The sequence below is a fragment of the Syngnathus floridae genome, chromosome 21 (genome assembly GCF_059516105.1).
Source record: "Syngnathus floridae isolate MCC-2025c chromosome 21, RoL_Sflo_1.0, whole genome shotgun sequence".
In the NCBI taxonomy this organism is placed as follows: domain Eukaryota; kingdom Metazoa; phylum Chordata; class Actinopteri; order Syngnathiformes; family Syngnathidae; genus Syngnathus; species Syngnathus floridae.
Window position 1 is genome coordinate 6,001,774 of NC_142433.1, and position 11,327 is coordinate 6,013,100.

Genomic DNA, 11,327 nt, shown 5'->3' on the forward strand with positions numbered 1-11,327 from the left:
CACAAGGGAATTCCTGGTTCTTTGCTATAAATACTGAAATTAATTTGTTTCGTGGAGCATCAATGTTAAATTGAGCAACTAAATTATTGTGATAGCGTGTCAGCAATCTGGGTGGATCGTTGCTGCCGTCTATTGGTCATTTGAAAATGTGACAGCTTGGCTCGCCGCAATTTTTGTATTAAGTATCTTTAAAATCGAGACAGGGTACGTGTGAATTTACTCAATCTATGAAATGAAAATAATATGTCACACATTTTAAAAGTATTGATATCTATTTTATTATTTATTATTCCGGGAGGCCGTCCAACTGGAACACGCAGTCGTACTCCTGCTCCGCGGCGAGCGTCACCACCACTTTCAGGTGGACCGAGGTCTGGAAGGTTCCGTCGTGGTTGGGGAGGGTCGCCCCCATCTCAACGTCCTCGTGGATCTCCTCGCCGTTCTTCCTCCAAAAGAGGGACGATGTCCTGGGGTAGAAACCCGTGGCGTGGCAAGTGACCGGAGAAGAAGGCGTCTTCTGCAGGAGAGACACCTTGGGAAGCTCTGCACGCAAAGATGGAGGAAAACACGTGAGGAGGGCAGGAAAGATGGAGAGAATGTGTAAGAAAGAGCATGTGTGGAGAGAGGGAGAGAGAGAGAGAGAGAGAGAGAGAGAGAGAGAGAGAGAGAGAGAGAGAGAGAGAGAGAGAGAGAGAGAGAGAGAGGACAATGTACCGGTTCTTGTTAGGAAGTCCCTCCCGTTGCTCAAATGTGTCTTCAGCAGCTCAGGACACACCTCAGTGTGGGTAACCTTCTTGACTTCATGAAGCCCACCAATTTGGTCCAACTTGATTTTGGTGGTGAAAGCTTGTGGATGTGCTGCGATCCATGTCATCGTCTTCGCCTCAAATGATAGAAAGTCTTCTCCATCGTAACAATAGTGCTCCCAACCATCAACCTCATCCGTCTCATTGTCCCATTCACAGCCTTTCATCACCTGAATCATGTGAACACCTGAAAGGATCGCACACAGCATTCAGTGACGATAATCGGAGGGGAGCCAGCACTGACATGTCTGTTTATTAGTCATGAAAAAAAAATGGTATCAGCACATGAAATGAATTTTACGAGCGGGCGCTTGGAGGGAAACAAACCTCCAGTTTGGTTGAAGCGCTTTTTAGCGGTTTCAATGTTGCGTTTCATCATCTGCTCATTCATAATATTGATCGCTGTCTCTGTCTCCCAGAAGTATGGATTATCTTCTGTGATTTTGTTCACCCAGTCATGTTTGGCTTTCGTTTCCCTGTGGTTGCTGTCAAACTGCAGAATCTGAACGCCGTCAACATACGCGTCCTCCAAAAACTCTGGTAGCTTTGCAACTTGAGAGATCGTCGTGAAATAATTGAGCGTGTGAATGACTGAAAGACAAAAACAAAAGCGACACACATGATCTTGCTCTGTTTTTACATTGTGCAATTGATATTTTCAATGATTCTGTCTGCAGTTGGGACATTGCAGCACTTGACATGTTAGAGTTCAATGCCACTCGTCGGCCATTTAAATCCACTTGTGAAAAAATAAAAAGTGTTGCCATTCTTTTTAATTTGCAAAAAAAAAAAAAAAAACAATTCCAATAATGTTATTGATCATATATTGCCTGATTTGAACCTTGTCTCCTGAATATTAATTCAGGAGGCAAGGTTGAAATCTTCTTTGCGAGTTGCATACTTTGGACCCGAATCTGACGTGGGGCCGTGGTAATAGTGGTGTGCGGGGTGTGGAATCACGAAAGGGCTGAACTAGAAGGCTTGGAACCACCTCCCAAAGAAAAAGTATGCAAGTCGCAAATTATTTGAACTTGAAAAAAAAGAGGCAAATCTGAAAAAACAAGAGTTGAACCTAAAAAAAGGTGAATCTGAAAATATAAAACATGAAACTGAAAAAAATAAGACATAAAATGTTGAAAAATAAACTGAGGTGAAACCTGAAAATAGTTTATTCAAAAAATTGACCAGGGTGAAGCGAAACTATTTTCAACTCGAAAAAAACTTTCAAACAAGTAATTTTATCTTGAATGCATTGTTTTATTGTTCAAGTTTTAAGCTCACCGTGTTTAGTTTCAAATTGAAGTTTTATTTTGTTTTCAACTGCGAATTTAGTTTTTTCAAGTACAAACCTTTTGATTCCAAAAGCTTTTCCATATTTAATTGATTGAATATTAATGCAGGTGTACATCACTTTGATTTGTATCGTTTTTATTCACTAAATATTCCATCAGTTCTTATAATAGCATTGTGTTTCCGCCTAACTATGAGAAAACAAGTGTTCTATGTGAAAGAATTTTCCGCAGCAGATGTGTGAGGAATATTCAACAAGAACAAAAAGCGTCAGTTCAAAATCAAGAGCGTCAATTTTTAGGATAATGAAACGAGTTGTAAGCAAAGTACAACTTACCTGGCGTCACGCTGTGAATTTGCACGGCCGCAACAAAGAATGCAAGTAAATTCATTCCAAGCATCAAGTTGTTTGTCACATTTTAGTCAAGCGAAGTATTTGCTCAAACTTATGACTATTCCAACTGGCGGACGCATAATGACCGAAAACTAGAGCCACTTTCCACTGATTGTCAGGAATCTACTGTGTGGTGAAACTGGTTCTGAACGCCATCAACATACGCCATCACCAAGTACTCTGGTAGCGTTGCAACTTGAGAGCCCATCTTGAAATAATTGAACGTGTGTGTGACTGAAAGACAAAGACAAAAATGACACACATGATCTTGCTCTGTTTTTACATTGTGCAATTCATATTTTCAATGACTTTGTCTGCAGTTGGAACATTGCAGCACTTGACATGTTGGAGTTGATGTTCATCCAAGGGCATTCTTTCGCTCAAACCTGTCAGTGAATTGACAATTGTTTGTTTTCTCCTGGTTGTGGATAAATATGCAAGATTCCAGCGCGATGTCCCTCATCAGCAATTTAAATCCACTTATGAAAGAAATATAATTGCATAACTTTTGCCATTCTCTTTAATTTGCCAACAAGAATTCCAAGAACGTAATTGATCATATATTGTCTATTCAGGAGGCTATACAGTGTTTTTCTCTGAAAGATACAACTTGATTGCCGTTACCGCGAAATGTTCATCAGTAATTGCAAAGACTCTACTGTCGAACATTTCATTACTGTACATTAGCTTTTCCATAATTAATCAAATGCATATTCATGCAGGTGTACGTCACCTTGATTTGTGTCACTTTTAAGTTTATGAACTAAGTATTCTAAAAGTTATGATCACAGCATTGTGTTCCCGTCTCACTATGAGAAAACGAGCGTTCAGGTGAAAGAATTTTCCGCTCATAAAATGTTGACGCAGCAGACATGTGAAGACAATTTCACAAACAAATAAAAAATGCATCAGTCCAAAATCAATAGTGTCAATCTCAAGGAAACGCGTTGTAAGCAGAGCACAATTTACCAGGCGTCACGCTGTATATTTGCACGGCCGCAACAAATAATCCAAGTAAATTCATTCCAAGCATTGTTGCGTTTGTTCACGATGTCCGTCGTTGAGCAAGAAGACAAAGATGTGGAGCACGCCCGGAGCCCCGGACTGACCATCGGAAGAACCGGGAATATTCCCGAAGCGCCGGCCTTGGATTGTTCTTCTGGATTGACCGGGAGGATCCTCAAACGCTGGTTTCTCTCTTTAAATGATTCCGAGGGGGCGGCACGCCTGTCAGAGACAGGCCAGCCCACTCAGGGAAGGAGCGTGTGAGGAGGGAAAGGCCATTGGTTTACATCAATTGACACCCGCCCCGAGGGGTGCAGGAAGGGGTGTTCGTTATGTCGGGCGCGGAATTCGGTGCGGCGAGGCAGCGGGGCGAGTTTGGATAATGGACGTCGTACGTGTTAAAAAGAAGAGGCTAGGCGGAGCAGAGAGTCACAACAAAACACGCAAGTGTGTTCGAGGGTGTGGAAAACTTCCACACCACATACAATTTCCGCTGTATGCCCCAGCGGTACTGCGGTGTTGTGTTACGTCATGACGCACGGGCCTCAGTTCAATACAGCCAAACGCTTCGCTGTCCGTCCTCTGTCCCATTATTACCTATACATAAATGAACTTTTTCGCCTTGTTGGATGTGGAAAAGCTGAGCGCCGGGTGAACTATTCCGTTTGTTTGAAGCGCTTTTAGTGTTGTCTTTGGAGACCTGCTCAACACTATAGCACTGATGCCCATCTTGTTTTTTCGGTGGTCCGACTCATCAGCTGTGATGCAATAAAAATACCCCTGAAATTAAGACTGAACGACTTTATTTGAAATCCCTTGATGTTCGGAGGGCTTCACCAAAAACTATCAATGTACGCGATTCCCAAAACAGCTATTGACCTTTTCACCACCACTGACTGGCCAGACGCTTAGTTATAAATGTGTCTTTCATATTTTACTAAATTGACACTGAAAGTATCTAGTTCGATTGTCTGTCTGAGTGCACACCTGAGATTTACTTCTCTGCTTTTGAGACTGTAACCAATAAGCTTCTTGTTGCACTGGTTTACCTGCATTTTTTATTGTTGAACAATAATCACAACATGAATAAAGTAGTGTCTTGCACCTTGAAAGATGAAGATATGTAATCATTGGATTTACCATTGACTTTTTTTTTTTCAAGTAGCACACCTTTGACCCGAATCTGGAGTGGGGCCGTCCGTGACAGCAAGCGTTTTGTTGCAAGCGTGTCAGCACCACCACCAACAACAAAAGGCATGGATGTACATTTTACATTGTAAGAATTCTCACATTTTTGTTTCCTTCAAACAATCTTTAAAATCAAGCCAGGGTATGTGTGAATTTACTCAATCTGTAAAATGAAAATAATATGTAACACATTTTGAAACGATTGATATCATCACTATTTTATTATTTACCTGATATATTATCTATTTTTCTAATTTTTTTCAAATGTATTTCATACTAATAAATTGCTTGATGAAAGAGTCTCAAGGTTTTTAAAGGCTCAAAATCGTCCAGATATCAACTTTCGTGATGCGACTTCCAACCGGTGGTAACCACTGACTTGATTTGTTTAGTTGCACAAAACCAAAGTGGACTTTTCACTTGGGTTGGCCATTTTGCATTCCAACAGCGGCAAGCTCGCTGCACGCAATTTCCTCCTTCTTGCCTAACTGGCATCTGGTGAATTCCTCGCTTGATGCACGGTGCTATACGACAACTGTTGGTCAAATATTCAAAACTACAAACAGGAAATTACAAACATTTTCTCTTGAGTCTGTGATACATTGAGTATACGTGATACACACTTCATGAATAAATCCAGGTTGTAAATGCATGTCAGTGCTTCTGAAGGCGTTTGCTTCCAGCGATGGTGTCAGGTTGATTTCGCTGACTGAATATCTGTTGAAGAGAAAAGTATCAGCAGACAATCACAAGTGAGACAGAATATGGATTCAATGCTCGCGAGGAGTGCAGTACAGATCGCTTACAACAATCTCACTACACTGAATATCTGTTTGCACTGCCGCTCTTTTTATTTGGATCTAAGGGAGGGGGGCATGCGCGTGGGCTTCGTCTCGTGAGCAAAAAATAAGAAGTGATGCACAAGGTCTTACGTACTGATATGGCAATGTCAGCAAAACGGTTTAAGCAATCCACATTTTTCTTCGGCTCTGAGAGATCAGAGACAGGAACATGATGTCACGAGGGTCATGACACATGGTTTGACGCGTTGTTTTCTACGCTCTGTCTCGGTGGACGTTCTCTTTTTCCGAGTTGTCAGCAGTATCCTGCCTGACACAGCCGTCACCTCTCTCCTGGCCCAGTCGTAACCTTTCTTTTCTGTTGCACAAGATGAAAAAGAGCAAGGCCAAACGGCAAGCATATATTGCAGTAATATTGTGATAAGCATTCATCAGAGAAGGCACGATAACATATGTATGTATATATAAATTTTTCTAACAGGCTGTGTCGTCTGAGAACTTCTGGATGTGGCAGTGTAGTAATAAAAAAAAAGAATAATAATCATACTTTTTCATGATATGTCGATTTTCCACGATATATACGTATGTTCACGCCATAGTTCTGCTTTTCCCTTCGAATTCCTACATTATTTGACCGATTCCTTCTGTAGCATTCCCCAAGTATTCCGCTTCTTCGGCTTCACACGCAATTTCTCCAGAAATTGCTCGTTCTAGTTGGTGTTGGTTTTAGTCATGTTTGGCTTTTGTTTCCCTGTGGTTGCTGTCAAAGTGCAGAATCTGAACGCCGTCAACATGCGCGGCCTCCAAGAACTCTGGTAGCTTTGCAACTTGAGTCATCGTCGTGAATTAATTGAGCGTGTGAATGACTGAAAGAAAAAAAACAAAAGTGACACACATGATCATGCTCTGTTTTTACATTGGGCAATCTTGTGCAATTTCTTTCTTCAATGATTCTATCTGCAGTTGGAACATTGCAGCACTTGACATGTTGAGTTCAATGCCTCTCATCGGCCTTTTAAATCCACTTATGAAGAAAGATCTAATTACATAACTTTTGCCATTCTCTTTCATTTAAAAAAAAATCCAATAACGTTATTGATCATATATTGCCCATATAATATTCAGGAGGTGATGCAGAATTCTGACTTTATTCTCAGAATACTAACTTTTAAGCGGTAATTGTGACTTTATTCTCAGAATTCTAACTTTAAAGTGGAGTCAGAATTCAGAGAAATCAAGTGAGAATCCCGTCACCGCACTTTTTTTTCTTCCCTGGCCCTCATCCTCTTCCGTAAAAGTCAGAATTCTCAGAATTCCCGCTTATAGACGTTAACGTCAGAATTCTGACTTTATTCTCAGAATTCTGACTTTTTGATCGGAATTCTTAGAATAAAGTCAGAATCCTGTCACCCCTGTTTTTATTTTGTTTTTTTTCTCCTTCACTGGCCCTAATCCTTTTCCGTATTCCGTATCTTTCTTCTGTACGTAGACATGGGAGGAATATTTACCAAACAAAACCCCAAACCCAAACCCAATGCGTCAGTTCTAAATCAAGAGCGTCAATCTTTAGGATAATAAAAGGAGTTGTAAGCAAAGTACAACTTACCTACCAGGTGTTATGGCGTAAATTTGCACGGCCGCAGCAAAGAATGCAAGTAAATTCATTCCAAGCATCAAGTTGTTTGTCACATTTTGGTCAAGCGAAGTATTTGCTCAAACTTGTGACTATTCCAACTGGCGGACGCATAATGACCGAAAACTGCATACGCGCGTCGGTGACTTTCCACTGATTGAATCTACGGTGTGGCGAAACTGGTTCTACTGGTAATTAGCTTCGCCGCCATATTGGATGTGGAAAAGCCGAGTGCCGGGTGAACTATTCAGTTTGTTTGAAGCGCTTTTAGTGTTGCTTTCATGACCTGCTCATTACTCGCACTAATGCCCCTCCTGTTTTCCCGGTGGTCCGTCTTATCAGTCGCGACGCAATAAAAAGATCCCCGAAATTAAGACTGAACGACTTTATTTGAAATCGCTTATCGCCTATTCTGTATGATGTTGGAAAGGCTTCACAAAAACTAACAATGTACGCCATTCCCCAAACAGCTATTGACTTTTTTTTTTTACCACCGCTGGCCAGACGCTTAGTTTCAAATTATCCATCCATCCATCCATCCATCTTCTTCCGCTTATCCGGGGTCGGGTCGCGGGGGCAGCAGCTTTAGGAGGGACTCCCAGACTTCCCTCTCCCCAGCCACTTCATCCAGCTCATCCCGGGGGATCCCAAGGCGTTCCCAGGCCAGCTGAGTGACATAGTCTCTCCAGCGCGTCCTGGGTCGTCCCCGGGGTCTCCTACCGGTGGGACATGCCCGGAACACCTCCCCAGGGAGGCGTCCAGGAGGCATCCTGATAAGATGCCCGAGCCACCTCATCTGGCTCCTCTCAACGTGGAGGAGTAGCGACTCTACTCCGAGTCTCTCCCGGATGACCGAGCTTCTCACCCTATCTCTAAGGGAGAGCCCGGACATCCTGCGGAGAAAACTCATTTCGGCCGCTTGTATCCGAGATCTCGTTCTTTCGGTCACGACCCATAGCTCGTGACCATAGGTGAGGGTAGGAGCGTAAATCGACCGGTAAATTGAGAGCTTTGCCTTTTGGCTCAGCTCTCTCTTCACCACAACGGACCGGTACAGGGTCCGCATTACTGCCGACGCTGCACCGATCCGCCTGTCGATCTCACGCTCCATCCTCCCCTCACTCGTGAACAAGACTCCAAGATACTTGAACTCCTCCACTTGGGGCAGGATCTCATCCCCGATCCGGAGAGGGCATTCCACCCTTTTCCGATCGAGGACCATGGACTCGGATTTGGAGGTGCTGACCCTCATCCCGACCGCTTCACACTCGGCTGCGAATCGTTCCAGCGAGAGCTGGAGATCACGGCCTGAAGAAGCCAACAGCACCACGTCATCTGCAAAAAGCAGAGACGCGATGCTGAGGTCCCCAAACCGGACCCCCTCAACGCCTCGGCTGCGCCTAGAAATTCTGTCCATAAAAATTATGAACAGAATCGGTGACAAAGGGCAGCCTTGGCGGAGTCCAACCCTCACTGGGAACGAATCCGTCTTACTGCCGGAAATGCGGACCAGACTCTGGCATCGGTGATACAGGGACCGAACCGCCCTTATCAGTTGGCTCGGCACCCCGTACTCCCGAAGCACCCTCCACAGAACCTCCCGAGGGACACGGTCGAACGCCTTCTCCAAGTCCACAAAACACATGTGGACTGGTTGGGCGAACTCCCATGCACCCTCGAGGATCCTGCCGAGGGTGTAGAGCTGGTCCACTGTTCCACGGCCAGGACGAAAGCCACACTGCTCCTCCTGAATCCGAGGTTCGACCTCCCGACGGACCCTCCTCTCCAGCACCCCTGAATAGACCTTACCAGGGAGGCTGAGGAGTGTGATTCCCCTGTAATTGGAACACACCCTCCGGTCCCCCTTCTTAAAGAGGGGAACCACCACCCCAGTCTGCCAATCCAGAGGCACTGTCCCCGATGTCCACGCAACGTTGTAGAGGCGTGTCAGCCATGACAGCCCCACAACATCCAGAGCCTTTAAGAACTCCGGGCGGATCTCATCCACCCCCGGGGCCTTGCCACCGAGGAGTTTTTTGACTACCTCAGTGACTTCGACCCCAGAGATTGGAGAATCCGCCTCAGAGTCTCCAGGCCCTGCTTCCTCAATGGAAGGCGTGTGGGTGGAATTGAGGAGGTCTTCGAAGTATTCTCCCCACCGACTCACGACGTCCCGAGTCGAGGTCAGCAGCACGCCATCCCCACTGTAAACAGTGTTGACGTTGCACTGCTTCCCCCTCCTGAGACGCCGGATGGTGGACCAGAATTTCCTCGAAGCCGTCCGAAAGTCATTCTCCATGGCCTCACCGAACTCCTCCCACGCCCGGGTTTTTGCCTCAGCAACCGCCAAAGCCGCGTTCCGCTTGGCCATCCGGTACCTGTCAGCTGCCTCCGGAGTCCCGCAGGCCAAAACGACCCGATAGGACTCCTTCTTCAGCTTGACGGCATCCCTTACCGCCGGTGTCCACCAGCGGGTTCGGGGATTGCCGCCACGACAGGCACCAACGACCTTACGGCCACAGCTCCGGTCGGCCGCCTCAACAATGGAGGCGCGGAACATGGTCCACTCAGACTCAATGTCCCCCGCCTCCCCCGAGACGTGGGAAAAGCTCTGCCGGAGGTGGGAGTTGAAGCTCTTCCTGACAGGAGATTCTGCCAGACGTTCCCAGCAGACCCTCACAGAGCGTTTGGGTCTGCCAGGTCGGACCGGCATCTTCCCCCACCATCGGAGCCAACCCACCACCAGGTGGTGATCAGTTGACAGCTCCGCCCCTCTCTTCACCCGAGTGTCCAAAACATGCGGCCGCAAACCCGATGACACGACTACAAAGTCGATCATCGAACTGCGGCCTAGGGTGTCCTGGTGCCAAGTGCACACATGGACACCCTTATGTTTGAACATGGTGTTCATTATTGAAAATCCGTGTCGAGCACAGAAGTCCAACAATAGAACACCGCTCGGGTTCAGATCAGGGGGGCCGTTCCTCCCAATCACGCCCTTCCAGGTCTCACTGTCATTGCCCACGTGAGCATTGAAGTCACCCAGTAGAACGATAGAGTCCCCAGAAGGAGCGCTCTCCAGCACTTCCTCCAGGGACCCCAAGAAGGGTGGGTACTCTGAGCTGTTGTTTGGTGCATAGACACAAACAACAGTCAGGACCCGTCCCCCCACCCGAAGGCGGAGGGAGGCTACCCTCTCGTTCACCGGGGTGAACCCCAATGTGCAGGCGCCCAGCCGGGGGGCAATAAGTATACCCACACCTGCTCGACGCCTCTCACCGTGGGCAACTCCAGAGTGGAAGAGAGTCCAGCCCCTCTCGAGAGGGCTTGTACCGGAACCCAAACTGTGTGTGGAGGCTAGTCCGACTATATCTAGTCGGAATCTTTCTGCCTCGCACACCAGCTCGGGCTCCTTTCCAGCCAGAGAGGTGACATTCCATGTCCCAAGAGCCAGCTTCTGCAGCCGGGGATCAGACCGCCAAGGTCCCCGCCTTTGGCTGCCGCCCAGCTCACATTGCACCCGACCCCTTCGGCCCCTCCCACAGGTGGTGAGCCCATGGGAAATTAGTCTTTCATATTTTACTCAATTGAAACTGAACGTATCTAGTGAGTGTGTCTGAGGAAAACCGCAGAGGAAAATGGTAAAGAGCCAGCCAGGCTTAGGAGCTGAGGGCACAACACGGGCTAATTCGTACGCTAATATCAGTCTCGGATGCTCTCCGAGCGAGCGATTCGCCTTGCATTTTAGAAGATAGATATACTGCATATCGTTTGAGTCGTGGAAAATAATATGGATAATGCAACATAAAACCTCATTCAAAGGCTACAGTAGCCTGCTAACCATCTTAATGATGTGTTGGATGATGTACGTACGTATTTTTAGGATGAAATCTTTCCCCCATTGTCAGCGCTTAAATCGTGGAGTCAAGTGACACAGCGGTATTCTATTATTCTGCCATTGGGCCCGTTGCATTTGAAACTGGAAAATGGCTCCCGGCACGCCACTGGACACGACACCCCCTTGGTTCCAAACCGCCAGTGTCTTTTAGGAAGCCATCCTTCCTTCCTGCTTGCCTGCATTTAGCTCCAAAACGTGACAACCTGCTCATTTGACTTTTCTCGCAAGCAACCCCCCTGATGAGATCCGAGAGTGTCGACCGATTGAGTGAGCCAATGTTTTTGATCTTTCAGTCAGTCGACGTTGTCACGAG

General features: G+C 46.3%; 1 protein-coding gene and 1 long non-coding RNA gene across 4 annotated transcripts; both read right to left on the minus strand.

Annotated features, from left to right (window-relative positions):
- Positions 1-283: 283 nt before the first annotated feature.
- On the minus strand, positions 284-3,681 carry LOC148380223 (H-2 class I histocompatibility antigen, K-K alpha chain-like). 2 transcript variants are annotated; one of them, XM_088366099.1, is made up of 5 exons: positions 3,460-3,681; positions 2,434-2,724; positions 1,134-1,397; positions 715-993; positions 284-543 (listed from the first exon to the last, which is right to left on the minus strand). In XM_088366099.1, exons 2-5 carry the CDS (start codon positions 2,495-2,497, stop codon positions 287-289), a joined length of 864 nt encoding a protein of 287 aa, XP_088222225.1. In that variant the 5' UTR covers positions 2,498-2,724; positions 3,460-3,681; the 3' UTR covers positions 284-286. The 2 variants fall into 2 exon arrangements, with proteins under 2 accessions (XP_088222225.1, XP_088222224.1); XM_088366098.1 differs by lacking the exon at positions 2,434-2,724.
- Positions 3,682-4,762: 1,081 nt separating this feature from the next.
- LOC148380224 (uncharacterized) lies at positions 4,763-7,342 on the minus strand. Of its 2 annotated transcripts, none has more exons than XR_015855204.1 (4): positions 7,090-7,342; positions 6,109-6,349; positions 5,620-5,841; positions 4,763-5,400 (listed from the first exon to the last, which is right to left on the minus strand). It is a non-coding gene; the product is annotated as an uncharacterized LOC148380224 (long non-coding RNA). The 2 variants fall into 2 exon arrangements; XR_015855203.1 differs by having other exon boundaries at positions 6,031-6,349; positions 7,090-7,340.
- Between the last annotated feature and the right edge of the window lie 3,985 nt (positions 7,343-11,327).

Coding starts and splice junctions, on each gene's coding strand:
- LOC148380223 (XM_088366098.1), bottom strand. CDS start 3,523: ATGCTTGGAATGAATTTACTTGGATTATTTGTTGCGGCCGTGCAAATA. Junction 1,398..3,459: donor AATATACAGCGTGACGCCTG/GTAAATTGTGCT, acceptor TTTGTCTTTCAG/TCATTCACACGCTCAATTAT. Junction 994..1,133: donor GCGCTTCAACCAAACTGGAG/GTTTGTTTCCCT, acceptor CGATCCTTTCAG/GTGTTCACATGATTCAGGTG.